Source organism: Melozone crissalis, unplaced genomic scaffold (genome assembly GCF_028551555.1).
Source record: "Melozone crissalis strain CALT ecotype California unplaced genomic scaffold, PUWL_Pcris_2 ptg000013l_1, whole genome shotgun sequence".
NCBI lineage: Eukaryota > Metazoa > Chordata > Aves > Passeriformes > Passerellidae > Melozone > Melozone crissalis.
Window position 1 is genome coordinate 49,297,314 of NW_026535791.1, and position 27,899 is coordinate 49,325,212.

At 42.0% G+C, this 27,899-nt stretch overlaps 1 protein-coding gene across 1 annotated transcript in view; it reads right to left on the bottom strand.

The window, feature by feature from the left end:
• Nucleotides 1-27,899, bottom strand: part of TMEM255B (transmembrane protein 255B) — a 66,862-nt gene that overhangs the window by 7,830 nt on the left and 31,133 nt on the right. The window contains exons 5-7 of the mRNA XM_054271886.1: nt 8,525-8,605; nt 4,559-4,644; nt 1,705-1,864 (exon numbers count right to left, since the gene is read on the bottom strand). Coding sequence (XP_054127861.1) covers nt 1,705-1,864; nt 4,559-4,644; nt 8,525-8,605 — 327 coding nt within the window. The remainder of the gene's footprint in view (nt 1-1,704; nt 1,865-4,558; nt 4,645-8,524; nt 8,606-27,899) is intronic.

Here is a 27,899-nt window from a genome sequence, read left to right on the forward strand (position 1 = left end):
ATGGATCTAAGATGGCCCATGCTGCTATCAAACCTCTCTCTGGTTTCTGCATTTCACCTCCACCTCCATGCCTCTGCCCATTTAGTTCTACTGCTCTCCTGAAAGCCTAGTGAATCATGAGCCCCTTGCTTGGTCTGTAGGCATTGCTCTAGCAAACAGGGCCACTGACAGTGATAATCCCAGGAACACCAACTCCACCCTTTAACGTGCCAGTAACCCAGCAAATGAGGGACTTTATTGGAGAATCACTTTCACTGCACAGTCTCTTCTGAATGCTGTGATGCACAGCATCGTGGCGTGGCACAGGGAGTAGTTAGAAGGCAGCATTCCTTAGTGAAACAAAAGAGGATGTTGAAGTGTCCCGAGCAGACTGTTTGAATAAAAATTTAACTGGTACTTCAGAATTCACCCCATTCTTAGGGAAAAGAACTACACAAGGCTGAGCAGTCCCACGTAGGACTTGACTTTTACATATTAGCCACAAATTAGCATCCTCAGACTCCGTGCTGGCCCACACATTCCGTGATGAATTAGAAGGGAAAAAACAAATGCCACTAAGTGAATTGCCAGCATTTGTTCACACTGTTGTGGTATTTTTCTTCCATTCATGTATTTGACCGGGCTTGACCTACTTAGCTGTGAACAGCTGGCAACAGCTTTGCCTAAAGGTATAAATCCATGACAGAGGCTGAACTGATAAGGGACAACGACTCAAAACATCCCCCATTTGTTGAGACCCCAAGGCGCTCAGCTGAGCTGGAGGAGGTGAACTTTTGGGTGTGTAATGGCTAAACCTCTGATCAGATAAGGCACAGGGTGAATGATGGGCTGTGAGTGAGATAGGAGCTGGATCCTGTGGAGATGGATTGTTCCCATTGTCATGCTAATTTGTGGTCTCTAACACAAACCACTGAGTTGTGGGAGTCCCCCTCCTCCCCCGGGGAAGTACCAGGGAATTCAGGACATTTGCCTGTGGCATCTTTATCTCTACTGATGGGACATAACTGACTCTGCTTCTAGGATGGGCAGCTGTGCTGTCTTAGAAGGTGTCAAGGATTCCCAAAGCATCCCATAATTCACATTCTTATGTCAAGCTCCCCGCCTAGTGGGAGGTACCTGAGCATTCCCACCTGAACCAGAGTGAATACAGACCCACAGATGCTGTGTTCTGGGGATTTTTCTCCACTACTCTTCAGGATTTCCTCCACCACCAGACAGATGTGATCAGCAACCACCACCTGGACCAAGACTGCACAGCAACCAAGCCTTGTCTCTTGTGGGTGGTGAGATCCTCATGCTCCTGTCCTCTCTCTCTTTCTTTCTCCTTGTGTGTGTCCTTGGGTGATGTTGTTGCACATTCATATTGCAATTCTTTAATCTTGTATTACTATAGATAATCACCAAAACGGCTCCATAGCTGTTTTTCCTTTGCAACCAAACTGGTTTATAATAAACCCTACATTGCTTATTTAAAAGCAGTGACATGTAGTGTTGTTTCATTCTAATCTGCTCCAAGGGAGCTATTAACAAGAACCTGGGTTACACTCTTGGTACCTTCTGTTGTGGCTCACATTCCAGATTCCCACAACACCCTGGAAACATATTTAAAGCATCTCCTTTGTGCATTTATACCTCCTTGGTCTTAATTTGATAATGCCAACACACAGAAAGTCCTCTCATAAGGCAAAACACTGTGAGCCTTACCATGTCTTTAAAAGCCCCAAGAATGGCTGCGGTGATAATCCCCAGGAACAAGCCGATGATGTTGAGGACTGTGGAGGACCACAACAGTCTGTACAGGTGGAGCACATCCTGACAGCTGCTCACACCCAGAAACTCATAGTAGCTGGAGGACTGGTCTGAACTGAAAGAGAATGCAGAGACAATGTCACTGCAGTGGGAATGGTTTTGCACACAATACAGGATCCTTCCTGCTTGCTTTCCTCTTTGGCAAAGTACTACACCCATGCTCCCACCAAAAACTGCTCAGAAGAACTGGAGAAAGCCCTGCTGAAAGACTGGCTCTGCTAAGGCCAGCATCAAATGCAATCCAACCCCAGTTTGGCTGATTGGTGGTTTACCAGCATGGACCCTTCTTTATTTTTTCTTCAGTGCCTCTAAACAGAGACATAATCTTAGTCTATGGAGGCTACCCTTTCCATTTAGCTACCAGATAAAGCTTGCTTAGCTTTGCTTTTTTACCCAGCTCACCTAGAAATCTGCTGGCATCTCAAAAATTGGGGAAGGCAAGTTGCTTAAGCATTAATTCAGCTACAGGAAGGGAGGTAATGCCAGCTAGCTACATTTGTTTATGGTGTTTGTGGCTCCAACACAGTACAGTATAGAGATGTCTTTACACTTCGGTTGTACTACCCAGAAATCTTTGTTCATATTTCTACACCACACTGGTTATTGTAAATCAGGCATGTGGTGAAGTTACACCTCATTGTCTTGCCAAAAGCCAGAAATATCCTACTGCAAAATTTGAAACCACAGGTTCCTGCAGTCCTTTCCAGTACCTACCTTAATTTGAGCCCACTAATGATCTTCTAGGGTAGCTATTTGAGTAGGAAAGATTTTTTTAAATGCCAAGCCTGTTTTTCCACTGTTAGGAAACTGCCAAATTGCCATGAGATTATGGTGGAAACCAGAAGTGGGCAGTTTGTGTTCACTCCTCTGTTCCCCCATCTCCCAGTGCATGTGTGGTTAGGGAAAGCTCTGCAGAGCAGTCCACAACATTTCTGGGAAGCACCAAGCCAGGCACAGTAACTGCTGGAAATATCCAATCAATGGCTTCAGGTCATGGTTCTGGCACTGAAGAATCACTACTGTTGAGTTCACCTGGGCCCTGCCATGAGCCCATCTTAACTAAATAAACCTACAGCTTCAGCTGCCATGAGGCTGGGGAAATTTGATTTACAATCCTGCCTTCATATCAGTCTATTCTAGGCTGACAACAAATCACTTTGTGGGCCTGTGCCTCTTCCTACTTCTCTCTAGCCATCATGTGAAAAGGAATTGCCAAGTCTCTAGAGCAGCATCACTGCTTATTTACCCTGGATTTGTCCATGTCAGTGCCATAAGTTCTTGCTGTCCACTGTAGAATGTTGACAATAGCAGAACATACACATTTAATATATCATTGGATAATGTCACAGCAATGAGCAGTCCCAAGTGTTTCAAACAAACTTAATGTCTTAGAAAAATGGCACTGAAGATCTCCATCTGAAAGGGAAATATGCCTGATCTCTCCTTGAGGTTACTTTAAGCAACAGTTTCAGTCACTTTTTTTGACAACTCCCAACACTTTCACCCCTTTAGCAGTCCTGTTCTTTTCTGTGTTGAGTTGGGCTGGTTGGTTCACTGTTAACATGCAGACATCAGCTGTGTACCATGGAAGGAAACATTCTCACATACTGCATTGCAAATGTGATGTTCCATCATCTGTCTGTTATAGAAAAGGTACCAAAGCTGTGCATTCTCTACCTTTCCCACTTGTTTTGTACAACTCCATCATGTCCAGATTTAACATTTCTTACATAAGCAAAAGAGTCTACATAGGATTTTAATTCATTTCATAGACCTTCATTCACTTTGTGTCTCCCATCTGCATAAATCACTTCTCTCTAGTCCCAAATGTTCTTTTACTTCTCTAGTTGAGATATCATCTGGCTAAAAGTTACCTTTTCATGCAGAAGCCTTGTGTAGAAGCTTGACTGCTCCCACCTTGTTTCCCTACACATAAAATGTTAATGTCTGGCATCACACTAGCCAAGTCCTATAGAGGACTGGGGTTATTCAAGGCTGCTACTATGTGAAGAGGAGGCAAAACCAAAATAAAATAGATGTAGGAAGGAAGAAAGATGGGAAATACACAGGGGGAAAGAAGGAAAAATTACTGTGGCTGACCTGTAGAGGGTTGCAGAGGTTGCATGAGAGTATATGGTAAAATTATATAGAAGATCAGGTAAGACAAAGGAGAATGGTTTTAAACAACAGGGAAGATTTAGATATTAGGAAGTAATTCCTCACTGTGAGGGTGGTGAGACACTGGAACAGATGTCCCAGAGAAGCTGTGGATGTCCCATTAGTGGAAGCGTTCAAGGCCAGGTTGGATGAGGCTCTGAGCAGCCTGTCCCAGCCCATGGCAGGGGAGCTGGAACTAGATGGTCTTGAAGGTGCCTTCCAACCCAAATCATTCTGTGATTTATGACAGTAAGATGTGCAAAGGGTGAGCCAAGCAGAAGATTCAGTAAATCTAATGGGAAAAATGCATTGCCAGACCAACAGTATATCTGAGCAGGGATGTAATTGAGTGATCAGTTTTGAAGACATGGCAAAATGCTTATGGACATATTCAAAGGAAAAGACAATTAAGTAATACCAACACAAATGAACAACTCCTGACATACTTTGTGCTGGCATCAGGACTTCAGTTGCAGAGAAACTGGATTTCTCAGCATACGAGCTCCCTGTGTTACTTCTTCAGGCCCTGCCAGTTACAAGGACAACCAGCCAAGAACTTCTCAGAGGCCACAGAATGCACACAGGTACTTACTTTTCACAGTTGTACAGATCACAGCAATAGCATGTGTTACTCTTCACTTTCAGCTGGCACCTGCTGTTTAAGGTATGACATGTAACCTGCCAAAAACCAGAAACTTACTTTAATGCTCAATGTTTCACTGTTGTGTGAATCATCCTACTGTACTGACCACAAAAAAACCCCAGCTACTACAACATTGTCAGGTTGTATTACCTGTTGTGCAGAAAGATCCTGAGATTCTAGAATTCATGACTGGAAGCCAGAAGGCCATCCCTGAGCTCACAGGAGTCCTGAGTCTGAGGACATTTGCACTGTGGAGCCCAGAGCTCTCAGGACCAGCCTGCAGCCAGGGCTGCCAGAGTTTTCAAGCACTTTGCTGCACAGCCTGGTGCTACTCTGCTGAGACCCAGAGAGTGCAGCCAGGAGCCTCAGAGCTCTACAGCTGTGACAAGCTGACTGTGGGTCTGGAGAGAGACACTACAGCAAACACTGAAGTGGATAAGAGAACCAGTTGTTATAGTGGGGAAATGGCAAGGGAGCCAATTTATCTGAACAGCTTCCAGTAAAGGGGAGCTCTCCCCTTTCAGTGAAACCCTCCTGAAGAAGGAAGTAATTATGAATAACAGCAAGAATAATCTTCAAACCCACAAACAGAATAATTCAGAAAATATCCAAGCACTCCAGCAAATCAGTACCATTTATTGCAGGCTCTCAAATTCAAAACTGAAAAGGTTTATTTATGTGAGGAGGAATTGCAGAGATGGACAGATGTTAGACCAATAAAGGCAGGCACACGTAAGCCACTCTCCTTCCAGACACAAAATCATTTTAATGACTCCTTAAGTATGGTAAGCATTAATTATTTCTATTTGGCACTACAGACCAATTGAAATACTTGATATATAAGGTTTTGGGTTTTTTTTTTTTTTCCCTGAGAGTTTTAGCTTATTGACTTTGAAATCCTGGAGAGCTGTCAGGTTTTAAAAGCTAGCAGTCAGAAAATACATTCTTTCTATAGCTTTTATTTGATAGGAAAAAAGAATCTCTGCAACCACTGAGAATTATTTTGTTCACAAAATACAATTAAAATATATTATTGAATGGAAAACTCATAATGAAAAAGTAGAAGGAACATGCTTAGGAATACATGCCTGCTTTTGACAAGTTTCTCAGACTCAGGCTAAGCTCTGGCTTAGCCACAAATGTTTTACTCCATGGAATAATGTCCACAAAAGATATTAAACTAGATGTTTCTCACTTCCTAAGTCCTGGATCTGTGTATCCTTTTAATATGAAAATTGTCACTGGTGATAAGTCTGTACTCCTTATGTGCTTGTTCCCAGCAAAAAGGAAAACCTTAAACACACACACACACTCAGCAACAGAGCAAGTTCATCTCATAACTGCTCTCCAACTTGCTACACTTGTCCTTAGCAGGGTTTGATTGGGCAGTGGAAGATGGGTGACAAAATTAATGTTAGGAGGAGATTAAAATGATTCCTTGGGATTGCTTTGCTGCTCAGGACAAGGCTGTACCTGTGGTTAGTGTCTCATACAAATCACCTCTTCTAGCCCAAAATGGTAGAAATAAAAGGACAGTCTCAGTCTAGGTTGCAATCTGGAAAAAGAGCTCACAGTTTGATACAGGCACATCCCACTTGTCACAAGGACATCTCACCCTGAGACAGGACCTTGTTTCACCACCATTGCTCTATTGTGTCTGAACTTACTGGAGTGTAACCTAAGGGCTTTGCTGGCCTGAAGTCACATTCAGCTGCAGCTGTCAGCCTGAGCTGCAGCTGACAGCACAAGAGGAGCACCTACTGTCACTGACCACATCATCCTAATCAAGGCAGTGACTGAACCATCCCACATGGCTACTTCTCAAAGCAGGCTGGAAACCAATCCTGGAGCACAGTGTGCTACCTCAGCCATTTTGTGGGATGCCCTACACTTCTGCATTCAGTAGATCTTCAGACTTTGGTTTTGACCTCCTCTATGCAGTGACAATGGCCTAGGATCTGCAGAGTTAAAACACCATTTTCCATTACACATGCATGATTGGGATAGGAGGGCTTTATAAGATGGAATGGGCTGCTAAAAAGCGGTTTGTTCTCATGCATGGTTTGGGGACCACTTCTGATAGGAAATAAAAGTAGTTTTTCTCTCTCCAAGCATTAATAAAGCCAGTCTGCCTGTTATAATGGAGAAGGCTAAAAGTACAAAAAGAGGGAGATCAGCATGACCTTAAACATGTTTTTGGCTGCTTCTACACTACAAGACACATATTATTGGCCAAGGAAGTTACTACAGTTATCTATTTTTATCACTGCATTTTTAAAACATGCATAGAACAAGACACTCCTTTTTAGGAGAAGGGTAGATAAACCAAAATAAACAAATTGGTGTGTGGTGTGAGCAAGGGTGGTGGAAACAGGCCATTTGTGGGTGTTCTGCATGTCAAGACCTATTATTTCATTTCAGTGACCAGACACACAGCTTTTTCATGTCCTGGGCATTTGTGATTTATTATCTCCACAGCATCAATTGAAGATATGTTCTCCTGTCATGGTAATTGCCAGTAAATCAAATTCTTTCTGCTTTGAGCAAAGAGAACTGAAATAGGCAGACCAAATGAGCTAGAGATCACTTACAGGTGAGAGATGTCAATCAAAAGGAAACTTGCAGTCAGTAAACAATCTGCTTTCCGAGTTAAGTGTTTGCCTGGCATGCAGAGCATGCCCCCTGCTCACTACCTGGCAACCTCTGGAAAAGCAAAAGCCAAGTATAAATGCTATGAATTCCTAACTCTGAATTAGTATACATTGACTCTAAATCAGTGAACAACCAGACAAGAATGTTATTAGAAACTACATACACTTCTAAAAGATATGGGGTTTGGTTTTTTTCCAGAATAGAGAAAGGAGTTCTGGGTGGCCCAAGTTTAGACATTCCCAGAACCAGCAGAGCTGTGGAAAACCATCTGGCCAGAAGCCCGAGGCTGGGGTCACCTGCAAGGAATTGTGGTCAGTGGGACACCAACCACATTCTCATTACAGGAATCAGAAGCATTTCTCAGGCCATGTCTGAGTCTGAGTGTGCATGCACACTTTAGAAGAGGAAGGAGTAAATCTTCCAGGAAAGGGTGTTGTCACACTTAAGAAGTTTGTCTGGGTCGGTCTTTTACATGAGATCAGTGAAATATTTTTGCCATACATTTTCTGGAATCAACAGCAGGATGCCCTAACATCCTCCAAGATTTAAGGAGCTGCTTAACCTGCTAGTACACTTCACTAAGCTTTCTAGAAATATTAGTGGCACCATTCCCCATACACCTTTTCTTAGCCATGGCAGGAATGGTGATGAAGAACAACTGGCTTCTTGAAAGTTATACCACTGTTTATACCATTTCACTTTTCTATTCACTGCCACCAATTTACCACAATAATAAAATAGGAAAAGAAACTAACTCTGGACTTCTCAGGAAGCGAGCCATTTGGATAGAGGCACTTTCCTGACCATGCTAATGTCACTGAGATAATAAAAATGCTGCATTCAAACTGCTGATGTTCTTGACCTGTGCTGGATGAATACAGAGATTTGAAGTCTTCTGGATGATACAGATGGATTAATTTAGATATTTCCTATTCCACTTGGAGTCTACAAAAGCCTTCTTAGAGGAAGATGCCAATGTGACAAACACATTCCAGACAGTTATTCTACAGCATGGATGGACTAGGAATCATTCCAACCCCAGAGTAAAGTACTGGATCCAAACACTGATGATGACCCAAAACCTCACTGACTGTAGTGATTTTAAATCATCAGAAGCTTGGACAAGCAGAGAGTCACTTGTGGAGAAAAACAGTGGCATTTCTATCTACCCATGATCTACATGCACACACATGCTCTCAAACATCTCCCTCGCTCCTCCCCAGCACAGCAGAAATGAACACATAATGAGGTGAGTTTGTTTACCTCAGTCTGGTAGGCATCATATAGGAATCCTATTCCACTTGAATAAAACTGGCATCTTTTGTTATACAGAGGTCTGGGTTCCTGTAAAGAGAAAAACAGCCAAAAAAGTGATTGGTTTGGAGGAAGTGGAAGGCACTATGTAAATTTCCCCATGTGGATGTTTACAGCTCTGTGGAGCTGAAGCAGTGCAGTCACTTGGGTAAAAGGCTTACATCCCCTGTGTTGGCTTTCCTTCCTGAATGGCTCTCCTCAGGGTTACATTTTCCATCCTCACTCTACCTCTAAGCTATGTGAGTATGATCTATTTTTCTCTGAAAGACATCACCTCTGGCATTTAACCACTTGACGTCATTTAACCACACTCAACGTCAAATGGTACTGCTCTGACAATGGTCCAGTCATTCTTTTTTCTGGTGCAGTTTCTTACCTAAGAACCAAGATTTATTTTGCAGGTTGTTTTCAAGATATTGGACTTTCTTTTTAAAGAATTTCAACAATGTCCATGGTGAGAACAAAGTAAAATAGATAATAGTTTGAGTATTCCACTTACAACACACACTTCAAACCCCAGAAGTAAAACAAAGAATAATTACGAAATTAAGGCATAAAGAGAAAGCAATTTACATTGTTTGGTTTTGCCTTATTTTCTATTTATACAGTTGCAAAAGATGCATTCACTGCTCATATTTCATATTTTACTTGTAACAGTTCCCACAAACTGATATAAAGGAAGAACACAGTGAAATATCCTTGGCTAGATGGAAAATGTGTGTTTCTGACCTTGGCAAACAGCCACTTTGAAGCCTGGAGGGTGCATACCTCAGTCAGATTCAGGACTAGACCATATTTGTTTTGGGAGGATTTGACAGCTTGAGTCCTCTGTGATCCAATGTCTATCCCAAAGCAGTCTCGGAATTACTTGTTTGCAAAAAAAAAAAAATGACTTTTTCAACTTTCCATCACTTATCTAGTCCTGATCCGTGCCTTCAAAAGCATGAAGAGCTGGGAGCATTTGTAGATCTGTTGGAAGGTAGGAGGGCTCTGCAGAGGGACCTGGAATGGTTGGATGGATGGCCAGAGTTCAATAAGATGAAGTTTAATAAATCCAAGTGCATTTTGGCCACAATAACCCCCTGCAGCGTTATAGGCTGAGGACAGTCTGGCTGGACAGTGCCCAGGCAGAAAGGGACCTGGGGGTGCTGGTGACAGCTGGCTGAACATGAGCCAGCAGTGTGCCCTGGGGGCCAAGAAGGCCAAGGGCTCCTGGCCTGGTCAGGAACAGTGTGGCCAGCAGGAGCAGGGAGGTCATTCTGCTCCTGTCCTGGGCACTGGTGAGGCCACACCTTGAGTGCTGTGTCCAGTTCTGGCCCCTCAGTTTGGGAAGGACATGGAGACACTTGAGCGCATCCAGAGGAGGCAACAGGGCTGGAGAGGGGCTGGGAACACAAACCCTGTGAGGAACAACTGAGGGAGCTGGGGATGTTTAGCCTGGAGAAAATGAGACTCAGGGGTGACCTTGTCATTCTCTACAACTGAAAGGTGGCTGTAGTCAGGTGGGGGTTGGTCTCTTTCTCCAGGCAGCAGATGACAGAATGAGAGGACACAGCCTTAAGCTCCAAGGGAAATACAGGGTGAGCATTACGAAAAGGTTTTTTATGGAAAGAGTGATAAAGTACTGGAATTGTGCACCCAAGGTGGTGGAATCATGATCCCTGGATGTGTTTAAAAGAAGACTGGATGTAGCACTTGGTGCCATGGTTTAGTTGAGGTGTTAAGGCATGGGTTGGACTCAATGGTCTTGAAGGGCTCTTCCAACCTAGTGATTCTGTGATTCTGTGGAAGTAGTCAAGCACTCATTGCTCCTCAGTAAGTCAGTCAGACCAGATCCGAGACAGATGATGCAAACCCATTATCTGCCATCCCCTCTTTCCATGCCAACTTACAAGCAAAGGACTATTTAAGCTGTTAACAGAAATCTTCACTGATTAACTTACACTGCATTTTAAAGCTTTAAAATCCATCCAGGAATAACACAGATTTTGCATAAAGATCTGCACTACTTCAGCTCACAAGCAGAGTATTCTCTGTTTGTTGGATAATGAAGTGTGAACTGTATAAATCTGCTGATCCAAAATACATAACTAGTTAAAATGCAGAGCTATGCAGGAATGCAGAGAGATCAATGAATAAAGCTTCTCCATCAGCTTGTTTGCCTTTCTGATTACTCCAGCAACCTTAAGCAAGTTTGGACACCAACTCTCAAGGGTTAGAGAAAGGTTAGCTTCCTGCATCCAAAAATATTTATTTATACTACACAAGTGTAAGGAAAAAAAGCTTCAGTAACTCTTCTTCTCTAGAGGAAAAGCAAATACCACACGAACAGCATGCCGTGTCTTGAACTAGGTCAACATTCTTCCACAGTCCTGGGAAAGCAATAGCCTTTAGCCATGACTTCCAGGGACAGCTCTGGTTGGGAGGTCGAAGAGGATTGCAGTTTCTTTGCCAGAACAAGGAGCTGACGAGGAGAGGAGCTCTGCTGGACTTCATAGTTACAAACAAGGAAAGATTGCTCAGGGATGTAAAGGTCAAGGGCAGCCTTGCCCCCAATGTTATGCTGGAGTTCAGAATCTAGAGAGGATGGAGCAGGATTCCAACTCTGGACTTGAAGAAAGGAGACCTTGGTTTATTCAGTGATATGTTTGGAAGACTCCTATGGGGTACAGTCCTGGAAAGCAACGAGCCCCAGGAAAGTGGGTTGATATTCTCCTCCAAATTGAGAAACAGTTCATCCCATCTAGCAGGAAATCAAGCAAAGGCAGCATGAGGCCTGTGTGAATAAACAAGGAGTTCCAGATGTAACTTGGGCATGAAAAGGAAGTCTACAAGAAGAGCAGTAATGGGGAAATCACCAGGGAAGAAAAGAGAAAAGTTATATGAGCCTGCACAGATGGGGTTAGGAAAGCCAGAGCTCTCTTGGAATTCAGTCCAGCAAGGGTTGCAAAGGGCAGGAAGAAGGGCTTCTATTGGGTGTATTGGCAGCAAAAGAGAAATCAGGAAAATGTGTGCACATTACTGAATAAGGCAGGCAGCGTAGTACAAAGACATGGTAAAGATCAAAGTATTCAGTGCCTTCTTTGCCTTGGTCTACAGTGGAGACCAGTGGGAAAATCTGGTACAAGAAAGAATTGCCCTTGCAAAAGGGGGATCAGTTTAAAGAACATTTAAGCAGGCTGGAGATACATCCTGTCTTCAAGGATTACAAGAAAGACAATCAAGGGAGCTACAAGGGAAGGGATGGAGCAAATAATCTTGGAAAAAATTTCCAAACATCTCAAGGACATGAAGGCAATTTGGAGTAGTCAGCATGGATTTACAAAGCGAGAGTCATGTCTGAACCACCTATTGACCTTCTACAAGGATGTGACTGGCTTGGTGAATGAGTGGAGCTTCTTGCTCACCTGTTTCTGGATCTTTATCTTCACTAATCCCTCCGTCAGTCTCTCATTCTCACAGACAAGCTAAATAAGGGCTAAATAACTGGAGAGTGAGCTGGACTGAAAGCTGGCAGAACTGCTGAGGTCATAGTGCTGGGAGCAGTGATCTGAAGTCCAGCTGGAGGTGACTTAATAGTTGTCTGCTCCAGGGGTTACTGCTACGATAATATTGTGTAGCATCTCAGTTACTGAACTGGGTGATGGGTAGAGTGCACCCTCTGCTAGCTGGCAGATGATACAAAACTGGGATGAGTGGCTCAAACACCGCAGGACAGTGTCATTATTCAGAGAGACCTGGGCTGGAGAAATGGCCCACAGGAACCTCAACAAGTTCAGTACAGGAAAATGTCAAATCCTGAACCTGGGGAGGAATAATCCCATGCACCAGAAAACAGTGGGGCCTGACTATCTGGAGAGCAGCTTTAGAGAGGGTCCTGGTGGGTAGCAAGTCAAACAAGAGCCAGCAATGTGTCCTTGTGGCAAGAAAAGCCAGCAGTATTCATGACTGCATTACAAAGAGCACCACCTGCAGGCCCAGGAAGGTGATCCTTCTTCTTAACACTGGTGAGACACATCTGGAATACTGGGTAAAGTGCTGGGCTCCCCAGTGTGAGAGACACCACAGACATGGGCTGTGAATTAACAGACTGGAATATCTGTCACAAGCAAAGCAGAGCTGGGACTGTTCAGCCTAGACAAGAGAAGGTTCCCATGTACCTTATCACTATGGGTCTATACTTGATAGGGAAGTAAAGATGGAGCCACATTTCTCTCAGTAATGTCCAGAAGAATGACAAGATGCAGTGGGCACAAACTGAAATATGGGAAATTCCATTTAAACATAAGAAGAAACCTTTTTTTATTCTATGGGTGATTAAACACTGTAACAGGTTTCCCAGAGTGGTTGTGGAGTCTCCATCCTTGCAGATATTCAAACTGGACACAGTTCTGAGCCACCTGTGCTAGGTGGTTGGATTAGAAATCTCCAGAGGTTCTGCCCAGTCTCAGCAACTCTGATTTTGTGAAGAGGGTCAGAGTCTATGTCAGCCTATGAGCAGACTAACAAGTTCTCTCAAAGTATCATAGGTTATGAGTTCAGCACCTGGAAACAGATGCTCCCTGGCCTTACCTTCGAGGTGTTCACATCTTACTACAGGTTGCTGATGAGCGACTCCACCACATCACACTATGAGGCTGAGTCTGACCCTGAATGCTAAGATACTCCCCTCAGAAACCTCTATTTGCTCTTAAAGGCAGTGACAGAGCTGTCTAATCTGCCTCCATCAAGTACAAGAAGATCCTCACTTTTGGCCCTGATCTCTTGGCTTACACAGTTTTTCTACCTCTTACACTTTCTTCCTCTTAAAAAAGAAATTGGTCCTTTTTTTGGTTTGGTCTTCAATGGAGAAGACAAGCACACTTTTCATCCAAGTGTGCTTGTGACTGGAAGCACCACTGTTCTCTGAGGAAAGAGGTGATTGATTAATCCATACCAGCTATTATGGCTTGATACTGATGTGCAGCAAAAAGGTCAGAGCTGTGACTTGGAAGCGACCACAGAGAATACAGTTATTATGTTTGCATGCACAATCATGGCAAACAAGTACCTTCCTTCCTGCACCTAATTTTGGACAGCAAGCTTGCTGCACTGATACAGCCAGTCTTCTGCATTCAGTCCATTCTCTAAATGCATCTCTATGTGCAATGAAATAAATGAGTGATGATCAAGTGTACAAAAATAACAAAGATTAGATAACATTGGCCTTGTCCGGACACCTACAGAATTTAACACCTAAAGCACGCAGCTTTTAAGTGAAGGTACACTGGGGATGCCAAAATGTTGCATTGGTAAAAGCTTCCATTTTCATGTTACAGAGCTGCTGTGGTCTGTCTGTCTACTGAGGTGTTTATATGAATAAGGCACCACATAGATATTAAAAAGTGCTTAAAAGTTATCCAACAGTATGTCACACCACATAAACACCCACTGGACTTTATAGGAGTGTCTCTTACCAAAGGCAAATGAGACATACTTTAAAGCTATAAAACTATTCCTAACAGATTGGTCTTAAAATACTTCACATTGCTCACAACAGATTGTGTATGAATTAGTATATACCTACCAGTCCCTGATTCTTCCTGATTCTACTGCTTATTGCAATAGTGTTGAGACAGAGCTACTGTTAAATACTATATATGTGTGTGTATGTATATATATACATTTCATCTATTAAGAGTAACTCTAAAGTGTATAACAACAATATTCTTTTTAACTAATTTAGTATCATTTGATACCAAGAACTTCCTCAACCACTATTACTGAGACAGAGCTATGCAATACCTCCCACTAATGTAAAATATTAATATATAACACATAATGTATTCCCTTTCTCTGCTTCTTTGAGTAAGTCCCTTTAAATGGAAATGGGCAGGTGGGAAAGTTCTGTTGCTTAAAGCTCTGCTGATACACACAGGACAAAATACGTAGGCTGGTAAGGAAGGACGAATTTTCTACAAAAATGTTGTTGTATTCTTGGGTTTGTTTATTTATTGGTGCAAAAGAAAAATGGACAGGTTTTATTCAATCCTTCTGAGCACTGGAAAAGATGATTTCTTAGCTAACTACATTTGTGTATACCAAGCAGGTACAGTCAGAATGCCATCAAGCTAAGTTTTCAGATGTGTCAGAAAACCCCCCAAAACCCACGATACCCAGTACTTCCCTTTAATTTCAGACAAATCAGAACTGCTCAGCCTTGAACCCTACAAAGCAAACTGTAACTTTCCCTCTTCTTGAATTTTTTTTATTTCAATACTTTTCTAGTATGTGTATTAAAACCTGAGAGTGACAGACAGACAAGAGGGAAGGCTTTATGCCAAGGAAGAGAAGATACGGTCCAAATATAGAGGGTTTTGGTTTGGCTGATTGTTTTATTTTAAGAGCGTACAACAGAAATCCCACATTGTCTTTAATGGTGGGAGCATTGCAGTACATTTTTTGTGTAAGAAAAGTATTTTTTTAACAGTATCTTTGGTGGATTTGATAAAATGCCTGTGAGGAGGTTGAAGGGCTCTAGGCTGAGGTATGGAAAGAAGCTTTTTCTATGCCAGTTTTTGTTTCCTTGGAGAACAGATATATTTTGGATAACATGGGGAAAATTCCATCTCCCTTATGTGTAAGCTCACTTTCAGAAAATGCAGATATAGCTTAAACTGTATAGACTGAAATGTATGCCATACTTTACAAAACATGGCTAATAATTTATTGAAATAATTATACAGTGAGGGCTAATTTTTTCCAATTACAGTATTTATTTAGTCTTAGCTCCCATAGCTGCATCAAGAGAGGTGTAGATTGATCAATGCCAGGGAATGTTCCCAGGGCTGAAACTCAAGCATCAAGCCTATTAAATTGCTAGAACTGTGCTGGTGATGGCTTTGGCCTGGGCAAACTATCACTCTTCCAAAATATTTTCTGGGCATGGTTTGTAAATTAGTATGGGCCAAGAACCATTCCCAGTAAGTAATTTGGACATTGCCATTTACATTCCAAGAGACTTTGAGAGTGAGGACGTGGGTTTCACCATGCCAGTTGGCCTGGGGAGCAAGGAACCATCCTGGTCACATGAAAGAGATGAATATAGATAAAATTTAGGAGTCCAAAATCAGAATAATGTTTTCAGTGTCTCATTAGTGTCAAGTTTTAATTCTCTGTTTTTGGTTGTTTTCATCTACAGCAAAGCTAGCAATGAATAGGAGAGGGAAAGCTGCCAAGATTTTTCAAGTTTAATCCTAAAAACAAACTGAAACATCACCCTTCAGTGCCAGCTCAGCCTTGTGCCAACAGCTGGGTGTTCTGGAGATTATCATTCCCTTCAAGATCACACTCTGCTAACTTTCTCCAAACAGGCATGCAAATATGAACAAACAGAAGTTATTAGTAATTAGCTTTGATGCTTCTCTGGGGGGCTAGATGGAACACAGTTATCTGTGTCTGCCCCACACTGGCTGGCAGCACATGGCACATGGGAGCACACAAACCTGAGAACCTTCAGACCAAAGATAAAGAAGCTCCTAAAAGAAGGGGCCAACATATGAGGAGCCTGGGAAAGCAGGCAGACTGGATCACTGTCTGGGGGCCCAAGCTAAAGTTGGTTGGATCCTACCCTGTACAAACAATGAGAGGAAATGCTACAGGTCTTTTGTAATTCCTGTCTCCCTCTGACCAAGGGCTATTTCTCCATCTTTTCCAACAGCATTCCCAATGAGAAGGGTTTCTCCTAAGGAAGACAGCTAGAAAATCCTAGGGATTCACAGGAGTGATTAATACAAAAATTGCTTTCAATCACAAACAAATGAAATATGTCACGTAAAAAAAATTTATGAACAGTTTACATATTGGTTCTGGCCACTTTGGTGTTAGGAACTTCTGATTCTAAGGCCAGTATCATCAACACTGCAGTGAGGGGGCATCAGCTTTGAAGCACAAAACATTTTGCAGCTCAGTTTGCTCCCCAGCCTTGTGACTCCCACATAGAGCACATGACCATTCCCCTCTAGAATCAGAAACAAGGGTGGGTTTTTTTGAAAAGTGTTTTGGGCTTTTATTCACTGGCAGATAAACCTACAATTTAGTTTTCAGTTTGTAATTTCTGAAGCAGAAATGGCTTTGTTTTCAGAAAACAATTTATCTTGCAGTATTTCACAGTTACATGGATAAAGAAGAAACAATACCCCCTGAAATCTCCAAGTCTGTATTTCTAGTTATTGAACCCTCATCAACTGCCAGAAAACTAACTAATTAAAATAATAATTTTAAAACTGCTAGTTTCCTGAAGACCTGTATCTTCTCTTGTGTTGTTAAAGAATCTTTAACTACCTGGTAGTCCAACAGAATGCCTTACTCATAATTCATGAGATATAAAATTTTTGTATACATATAGTTACATACAGTTTGTTTTGTAAACTATTTGTTTACATACAGTTATTAACATAGTTTTCCTCACATGCCTTATTAAAATTTATTTCTGTAACTAATACCATTAGTTTCAAACATTTCTATTTCAGGCAGCAGCTGAGCAGAGAGGAAGAGAGTTCAGTGTGTAGCAGGAGCCTCAGGGCAGGACACATCATGTGCTCCCACAGGAAATGTTGACTCCTTGGTCAGACCAGTGTCCTGGGCTGCCCAGCATCACCATGGGGCCCAGTGGGCTTCTCTTCCCCCCCTTCAATAGCTGGGGCAGCTGTTAGGGGAGTGCCAGGCATCAGCTCCTGCCCTCTGCCAGGATGTGCTCTTTCAGTCAGTGCCAGGGACTCTAAAGAGGCTGACATTGCATCTCCACCTCTCTTATTCACAAAGAAATTCAACCCACATAATAAATTGGCTGTAAGCATTTGGCTGGCAGCTATCTGGAATGCTGTGGTTGCTATAAAACCTCAGGCTTAAAAACCACTGTGACCCTGAAAGGAAGTCCAGGTGCTAGAAAATAAAGTCATGGGCATTATGGAGAGATGATTGAAAGACAGAAATTGCAACAAAAACAAACAATTTTTTTTTTAATTAAGGAAGTTGGGAAAGTACAGTTATGATCAGAAAATTAAATGTACTACTGGATTTGGCAGTGTTAAGTTTACATTGAATTTGATCATCTTAAAGGTCTTTTCCAACCTAGATAATTCTACCATTCTATAATAATCCCTTCCTATTTCACCTTTTGACCATGCACTAAGACAGTTTTTTTTTCTGGAATTATTAACATAGCCAACAAGATCATAATCAGCTTTTGAATCCAAATGTGTCAGTTCAGTTTCACTTCATCAAGTGGGCCTCCAGGCCTTTCCATTTCTTCATTTCAGCCATTTTCCTCCCCTGTGATTGTTCCTTACTTTTTCTGATGTTTTGCTCTCTCGATACCATCACGTTGGCTATTGACATGGGAAGTCCTAGGCTGTCAGGGTGTGCACAGTGCATGCTGGGTGGGATTTGGAAGGGAGGATGCCAAAAAAAAGTGAGCCATTCCTGTACTCCCACAGCCCTGTGTGAGTGCAGCAGCCCAGCTCTAAGGCCATGCTTCTGCCAAGGGCTGCAACAGACCCAACTGGCAGGAATAGAATGTTTTCAATTTTTTTGCTATTTTTTTTCAAAATGTATACAATAATTAGGAAAGTATATTAAGAAACTTTAAGCCCTAGAATAGTATGTGTTAATTCAGTTTCTACACATGTTGCCCATGCCTTAGGAGTCAAGGGCTCCCAAATGTACAGTTGATCAAACGCTTCAAAGCAAGGCAGAGTGAGACAGAGACATGCTTCTGTCCATGCCATACTGCTACTGTAACTACAGCACTTTAGTGATCCCCTGGTGCAAATAGTACATCCCCAGTGTTGTTTAAGCACTTCGGAGGCAGCCGCCAGGGTATCTGGTTACATTCTTTGGGTGAGGTCATGCCATGAGAGCAATTCCACTGCAGACTGCAGACAGCGCTTACCCTTCTTGTGCTTCTACATCGGCCTTGCATGAATTTAAGAGCTAATCTTCTTCTAGAAATGCTGCACTCCAGCCTAGAGACCCTGCCTATTTTGTCCGCTATGCTGAAACAACCCAACTTCAGTGCTGAAAATAGGAAAAGCAGCTGGTGGGGCTTAAAACTTTACTGTCACAAATTAGATTTACTTCACATTTCCAGGGGTTCTTTTTAGAATTTCTATTTAATCTGAAAGACTGGATCCTACTGAATCCTCTTCTCTTAACATTTGGTAGCAGCACATATTCATTTCAGGTCTTTCACACCAATAAAATATTCAGAATACCTGTAAACTGTCATGGCTGAAAACCACACAAATATGCTTCTGTCTCACTTTATATTTCCTCACTGAGTTTTTTTTTATTCATACTTTGCAGTGGTAGCCTTAGTCTTACTCTTCTTTATTTTGGTGAGGTTTGTGTTCTTCTAGTACTGCTACAGTCAAATGAAAAGCCTCCAGATGCTGGAGCTGCCCCATTGTTGAACAATGGGCACAGACAGGATACTTCCTGATGTGGACTGACAGGTCTGTTCTCAGATGGATACAGATCTATTAGGAGAGGTTAAGACCTCTTCAAACAGGTGATTTTCCCTCAATGACTTTAGGCCACACTCTCCGTGGCACGAAGGTGGGAGGAAAGGCCTGTCAGCCTTCACAAGCAGATGGAGTGCAGAGGAAGAGGCAAAAGAAATGGGAGCTGACTCCCCTGCACATTCCCAAGGAGGTTCAGTGCTTGCAGTGCCTTTGGCTGAGCAGGCTTAGGTGGTGGTAGGAAGGAAGGACGTGTGTGCAGAGCTGCTGAGTGACACGGTGTGTGTCTGCTTGGGCGCTGCTGCTCTGGCTGCTCTGCGGATAAGGCCACCCAAGGCTCCAGTGAGGAAGCCTATTCCTGCCTTAATACAGCAAATCCAAGCCTGCCTCTGCTTTTCTTTAGTCAAGTCTTGCTAGCCAGCATCTCTCAGGATGAAGCTATAGACCTTCCCACAACACCTGCAATAGCTATGTTGTGTAGTTAAAAACTTAGCCTTACCACTGGCTTTTACACAAGTTTCTAATGATGCAATTAGCTGATACTATTCAAGGCTGTAATTTTAGTTATTGCTTGATGCAGTTAGGTATTTAATTGCTTATTATAGTTGATTACTTCCATTGATTACATTACTTTGATTATAGGGTTTGTTATATGAACTGATTGCTCTGTCTTGATTGTAATGATGTTGTGCCATGTGAGTAATTAACGTATCCACAAGAATGCAAGAACTGTTTATTCTGTTTCTGGTAATGTGACTCAAATACATGAAAAACTGCTCCATCTCCTTCCTATTGTCTTAATGCTATCACAGTATGTAAGAAATCACTGAACCACAGAATATTCTGAGTTGGAAGGGACCCACAAGGATCATCAAGTCCAACTCTTAAGTGAATGGAATGATCCCACACAGGGATCAAACCTGCAACCTTGGCATTATGAGCACCATGTTTTGCCCAGCTGCACTAATCTCATATAAATCTCTAAGTATACTACTGCAACAAGTGTCATTTTGGAAGACATTAGCCTTTAGGCATCTGAAATACTGAATGTCCTGCTGACTGAAGTGTACAGGGGTTTAACTTATACTGCTCTTTTGGATTTGTTTTATAGCAAAGGGAAGGAAAAGAGGCTGCATTAAATACACTAATTGAGCAATATATAAATATATTGAATATCTACATCTACAGATAAAATGCTGGAGGCTTAATAAACATTGGTTTTGTGTTGGTTTTAATTTTCAGGGCATGGCACAACATATCCCTACTATATTCGATTAATGTAAAAACAACTTTATGCATGACATTTTTATGTCAGCTATTAGCAGAAACCAGCCAGAAAGCAGCTGTTTATGCCCAGCAATTTGCCATGAAAGGTCCCTATCATTCCTGTAACAGGAATGCCACATGTCAGCCAGGCTGACTGGCCTCACCCAAATGGGAGGAACTGAAGGACTGGGATCCAAAAGGTAATAGAGGAGAAAGCCCATGAAAGAAATCTCAAGAGGAATGAAAAGACATGAGTTTTAAAAGTAAAATAGTCTAAACAATTAGTGAAATGGTTCATGAATGCCCAGACTGCTCAGGTACAATTAGTTTTCCCCATCTCCACTGGCTTGTCATTTTGAAGCTTACATGCATCTCAGAAGATCTTAGAAATGTTGTAATACATGGCGCTCAGTGCTCCAGAGGAGAAGAAGTCACTGGATATACTGATGGCTGGGAATGTGGAGAGAACTGCACTGAGCCGTACAAGAAAACTTTAGGCAGATTAGGTAAAAAAATTTCTTAAGTATGTTACCGTCTTGGAATTCATCATAAAAGACTAAATAAATATATTACAAGTGTGAAGTTCCATAATCTAGCAGCAGTGATGCAATACATTTTAATAAGCTCTTAACAGAGCCATAAATAATCATAAATCAAAACTTTGTTGAGTACCTGGGAACATAGTTTCCATGGATGTTATATGCAATTGAATAATCATCCACCCACAGAGAGAGAAATTCCTGCTCTATGATATGATTGTTCATACTAATTGTGGTTTCTTCTTAAAGGTGAAACAAATAAAACCTTTTGCTAGGGCTTATTGCAGCACACTGAAACACCCTTAATTACACCCTTAATTTTTACTCTAGTAGAATTTAAGGACTTAAGATCCGTGTGAATACAAAATGCCTTTTTTTTTTTTTAACTCCACTAGTTTCTGCACTGGGCAACTGAAAACAATGTTTTTCCTTTGAGAAATGATGAAAAAACTATTAAGTATTTTTGCTTCAATCTGAAGTCTGCAGGTGGTTATTTTCACTCCCTCTATATGTCTGTGTAGAAGCTTTGAAATTTTTTCATAGAAAAGAAACATCTGTTGTTAGTCTAGAACCATTTCTGAGAATAGGAAACAATAAAGGACATTATCTTCTGCTGGCAGCCCATCAGAGTGAAGTAGATCATGCTTTTCAGAACAGACTGCAAGCCCTTTGCCCCAGTCACCCACCTTTCTGAGGATTAAAGTGTAATTAACTTGCTTTGTACACTTTGCATAAATTCCATCACGCCCATGCTTTGAAAAGTAATGAAGCAAAGATGGAAGTAGACAATAAATCTCCCCTGACCCAAGCTGCTATTCTGCATTGCTGAACAAGTTCTGCTGTCTCTGCCACTCTCCTGATTGTTGGATGTATGGCAGCCACACAGATGAGAAGGCATTACCTATGTACAAATGCAGAAGACTATAATCTGTGAGAACTAAAATACCAGTGTAATTTTAAATTTGGATCAAATCTTTCTCACTTTCTCGTATTATTTCTAGCATTAATAATATGATTATTAATACCAGTAAAATGTGTACAATTTCCCTATCCTATTTCCTTATTTCTGAAGCTGATTTACAATATACTCAATGGAATTCATCCCTATCTAAGTACACTAGAAGCAAAGCTAAAAGAAAATAATTAAACCTTCAGAGTCAAAGAGATTGGAAATGCCAGATTTGCTACAACCCCAATGCACTAAAAATTCTGCCCAGTTGTACACTGACATTGTGGTCTCTGTGCAACAGGATCATGCAATTAAATGGCAGTGGCATTAGCTTTCAAATATTCAAATGCATTAACATTTTCCCAAAGTACAAACTCCCATTTTAAAATAAAAGAACAGTCTTCCTTCCTCCATATTGCATGTAATTGTAGAAAGATGGTCTTACTGCATCTTCACAGAACTCCTCCCTCAAAGCTGCCTTGCTGCAGTTTGAATGACCAAAGCAAAGACATTAATGAGAGATCTCAGTTTGGGCTGTTACATCTCAAAGAGGAAAGCCAATGGATCGGTGTTTATGTCAGGGGGCTTTGGAATCCTGGATCAATCCTTGGTTTGTCAGCAGTGAAGGCATTTGTTCTACAGTGGGGCAGATGGGAAAGGAACCCAAACCCCTCTTTTCCCTTCCTATCAACAAGTGAATTCCTCTTTGGTATCCAAACACAGTGTGTGTGCTGCCTAATGGTTGAGACATTTCTGTTTGGTTGGCACAATACCAGCCCTTCTCCCTCAGGAGAACAAGTCACAGCAGGAAAGGAAAAAAAGGATTTTAAAGAATTTGCAATTTGGCTAAACCTGAAAGGAATTTCAGGGATTAAAAAAAAAAAATGCACTGTGTAAACTGGGAGCTTTATCCTTGCCAGTGTGAGAGGCTCTGCAAACTCAAGGGGGATCATAAGAGGTTCTCCAAAAATAAAAATGGTTGCCATTATTTTTCTTACTGCAAAATATCTGGCAACCATAATGCATACTACCAGCTCCTCTGTAATGTCAGTATATTTGGGCTGTATACATAATACCTGTCTGGAAACAGAGGAATATCAGATTGCAGATTTGTGGGTACAAAATCCCTTCATCTGTGTTCTAGACCAGAAAACATTAGCAAGATGGCAGTTTTGCTGACAAATCCTTGGATGCATCCAATATAATCAATATATATGTACTCATATATATATATAATGTATTCATCATTGGGTTGTCTTGTATGTTATCCAGTATGTGAGGAATAGTGGTTTTAGTAGAGAAGTTTTTAAGTTATGTTCATGTTAAAGATTGCATTTCCTCTGTTGATTTGAAGATCAGCAAGCCTAGATCAGAAATATTGATAAATGGTTTTCAAGTGGTTTTAGTCTATCAAATCCTAAGCATTTTCTAGCAGAGGACAGGTCCTGGCACCACACAGACAGGTTTTACAAGAGGCAATAGAGTTTCTACCTGACTGTAAAAATAGTTCACAGAAGCCTTCCTTGAAGACCCTGCTCTAGAATGACTTCCTGAATAACAAAGTCTAAATCATTTCATCCCAAGACATATGCTTCAAGTTCATAACCTCTGGTAATGCTTCGTAAGATCACACAAAAAGAAGCTTGGAATTCAGATATTTCAGTGATGGAGGATTATCCATAACCTTGACAAAGCTGCTTCCATAATTCATTATTGTCAAAACCATGTCTGCCCCATGGTTTGAATCTCTTTAGCATTGACTTCAACTCACTGCACTTCTTTTGTTTTTGTGCGAAGGACCAAAAGGCATCTGCTATCAGATACATTTGACTACACAGATACCTTAGAAAGGCCATGATCAATTTACCTGTCAACCTTTTCTATGTTAAATAAAACAAATCAATCTTCTGAGTACTTTTTCTAAAAGCTACCACTTCAGATATCAGATTTTTCTTCTCCAAACTCTTTCCAAGTCAATCAGGTATTTGGCAAAGCAACAAGAAAAACCAGAGCTGGAATCAGTAATCTAGCAGTGGTCCCACAGGCTATTCCTATGTTGCCAAATAAAAGCCAGAGACCAAACTCCACACAGTCCCACCACTTCGCTCACATCAACACAGCTTAGCATTATATGTCCAGTTCAAATCTGGCTTCAAAATAGCTTGTGGGGGTGGTCTGAAACTCTTCTGTGATGTCAGTACCTTCTCTTCTAGTAGATGTCCTTCTGACTTCTGTTTTCAGGCTTTTGCTTATGTACCTCTGACTAATTTACCTTTCACAGGACTGGACACTCCCAAGCTATAATGTGCTTCACAGGGAAAATACATCTGAGTAACAGGAACAAAAATGATAGTACAACAGGCTCCAAGCTCTTCAGGCCCTCCTGGAAAATTCTTTTTCAAAGTATTTGCCCTTTGATTTAAAGTATAGTCAACTGCATTTGGATGTGTGAATGGGGTTGTCTTGCAGCACAAAAGAGAACTCTTGGCAGATGGGCTTAAGCTGGTTGCAAGAATCCTCCTTTGCCCCATCTCTTGAACTAAGTTCATAAAAAATAATTAATCCCACCCTGTAAATGGCTGGTGCCTAAGAATGCAATCTGTGCTTCAGTGTCAGATGCAAGGTCTAGTACTGGAATTAATACTGTGGGACAGCTGACCATTGGCATCAAAATGTACTGATTGCAAATTTAAGCACTCTGTATTTAGGAAGTTCACAATGAAACAATGCTCGGTGGACCATCAACATAAAAATCACTACTGAACTAGTGCTAGTTTTCAGTTAAAATGTTTACTACTCACTCTGCTAAAAGAAAAATACAATTGCAAAGCATTTCAGAGAATCACAGAATAGTTTGGGTAGGAAGAGACCTTTAAAGTCCATCTAATAGCAATGAACATCTTCAGCCAGACCAGGCTCAGAGTCCTGTCCAATCTGACCTTGAATTCCTTTCCAGGGATGGGGCACCTACCACCTTTCTGTGCCATCTGTTTCAGTGTTTTACCACCCTCATTGTAAAAAACTTCTTCCTTATATCTAACCTAAATTAACTCTCTTTTACTTTAAAACCTTGTCCTATCGCAACAGGCCCTGCTAAAAATTTTGTCTCTATCTTTCTTATAGGCCCCTTTAGGTACTGGATGGCCTCAGTCTGGTTTCCATGGAGCTGTCTCCTCTCCAGGCTAAACAACCCCAGCTATCTCAGCCTGTACTTGTAGGAATGGTGCTCCATCTCTCTGATCATCTGTGTGACCCTTCTCTGGACTTGCTCCAAGGGATCCATATCCTTTCTCTGCTGATGAGGACTCCATAGCTGGATGCAGCACTCAAGTGGGGTTTCACCCCATTCCCCTCAAGTGGGGTTTCACCCAAGCAGAGCAGAGGGGCAGACCACCTCCCCTGACCTGCTGGACATGCTGCTGTTGATCCTTTTGATGGTATATACTATGCCATGCTATTACATTAATGAGTCATACAGGATGGAAATGGAATTAAAAGTAATTAGGTGTAATTTTGTCTCATGTGGCAACATGGAGAACACAAAATGCATTTAGAGTTGTTCTCCAGAGAATCTACCTAATTCAATTCCAGTGAGAAATTATTCTTTGCGTTGTATTAGACATGGAATAAAACTATTTGGTTTTTTTCTTCAATGGGAAGGCCAACAGGCTCGCTCAGAACATTTTCAAATGGCTTTTAGAGGATCTGGCCCGTAGTGTGCAAGACTGTGGCCTGCGTTATATGCCACGGACTTATGAAGCCACCCTGTAGTAAAATGCAGCAGTGGCCAGCAAAGCTGCCAGTCACCCCTGCTGCTGTCCTTGCCTGAGCGTCGGTAACTGCGTGAGAAGCTCCAGAGATGGGAAGGGGATGGATATCCTCGGTCATGGCACGTGGAAACACCGCATGTGGCTGCCAGCTCCTGAGGGCACACACGGCAGCACCGGCATCCTCTGGCCCAGGCCTCAGGAGCAGCTGGGAGCCCTCAGTCACTGCTGGGAGCCCATGGGTCACTGCTGGGAGCCCTCAGTCACTGCTGGGAGCCCTCAGTCACTGCTGGGAGCCCATGGATAACTGCTGTGAGCCCATAGATCACTGCTGGGAGCCCTCAGTCACTGCTGGGAGCCCATGGGTCACTGCTGGGAGCCCTCACTCACTGCTGGGAGCCCATGGGTCACTGCTGGGAGCCCTCAGTCACTGCTGGGAGCCCTCAGTCACTGCTGGGAGCCCATGGATAACTGCTGTGAGCCCATAGATCACTGCTGGGAGCCCTCAGTCACTGCTGGGAGCCCATGGGTCACTGCTGGGAGCCCTCAGGTCACTGCTGGGAGCCCTCAGTCACTGCTGGGAGCCCATGGGTCACTGCTGGGAGCCCTCAGGTCACTGCTGGGAGCCCTCAGGACAATGCCGGGAGCCCTCAGTCACTGCTGGGAGCCCATAGATCACTGCTGGGAGCCCTGAGATCACTGCTGGTCAGGGGTCTCTGTGTCTGCCTGGGAGCTGCTCTTAACACAGAAATCAGCAGATCTTCATCAGATAGAACATGTTTATAATGTAGCTATTTGTTCGCTAGGTCTGCATGGACATCCCCCAGATCAAAGACTCCATTTTCCCATTGCCTTGCCTCTGTGCCTTACAGAAAGTGAGTTCACATAATGCCCATCTTAACAAACAGTATTTTGAGTTAATAGATATAAAGAAAAGGCAAATATTTCAAGTTTAATTTCTAAACTCCCAAACCAGTAGGTAATTACCTAGCTGATATACTTTAGCAGTCCACAAGCTGCACTTACACCATGTGGGTGAAGATCTGAATCTAAGAATGTTTCAGAATCCTCTAGTTCAGCTAAGTTCATTCTCAAGTTCATTTCAGGGCTTAGCACCTGATGACATATTCTTTTTTAATTAATTCCTTAAGCCATCACTGTCAAGAGGAAGAAACTACGTCAGCTGAAAATGAAATTAAATCACTGTCACACAGAAGTGGCTTTGAAGAGGAGAGGAACAACACTTAACACTGCTTGGTTTGCTGTGCATTTTAGATGTCACAATGGACAAGTAACTCTGCCTTCCAGAGCACCCAGCTTTTCCTTCACAGAATCACAGATTAAACTCGGTTGGAAAAGGCAATTTATTCCCTTCACACCTGGATTTCTTGCTGTTGCCTATTTTTGGTTCCACGTGGAGCACAACTGCAAAGCTAAAGATCATATGGCAATGGTCAGGGCTTGCAGTCATGAATAGGAGATCATAGCTACTGCAGAGAACCTGTACCTGCGGTGGGACAGGACATCTCCCTGTGTGGTAGGAGGAGATTGTTGAATGATCTCCATTAGAACAACTGGACTATTCTCATCCACTAAATAACAAAATGTCTCAAGCAAACACAAATGCACATAAATTCCTTTAATGACCATATTTTTCTGAAATAACATCACTGCACTTTAATTTCAACTTTGATTTATTTTTCTTGATTCTGGTTTGGTTGGCTTTTTCTTTTTAAGGTGAATTATATCTGCATTATTTCTTAAATAAGCTACTGCTATTTTAAATCAAGCTACATTTCCTTCAGTGTTTTTAATTTTATAAATGGTGTGACCCAGAGCTTTCTATAAAGCAAAGTAAGTCTTAAATAATTGAAGCATCTCTTTTCTGAAATACATCCATTTCCTAGAAGAATTTTTGTCAATTTCATGCCTTCTTAGGAAGGAAATAAAACAGAGGAAACGATTTTATTATGCTATTCACAGTTTTATAAAAGCAGGAGAAAATGTGCAACAATAATTGTCTCCATTCCACTGCAGGCATATACTAAGAAAAATATGCAATTATGGGATTTGTCCTCTTCACATCCTTTCCAGCTCAAATGAAGCTATAAAATAAAACAAAAAGGGCGGACACATTTCTTATTCCAAATTGGTGTGAAAGATGCTGTATTTGTAGTCAGTCTCTGCTTTGCTTCAGCTACCATTTCTCACAAAAAGTTGATGGCTTTAGTATAGGCACCTGCTCTGACATTGAATTTATCCTTTCCCTGACTGGAGGACAGTTTACTCCAACTCTTCAGCAGT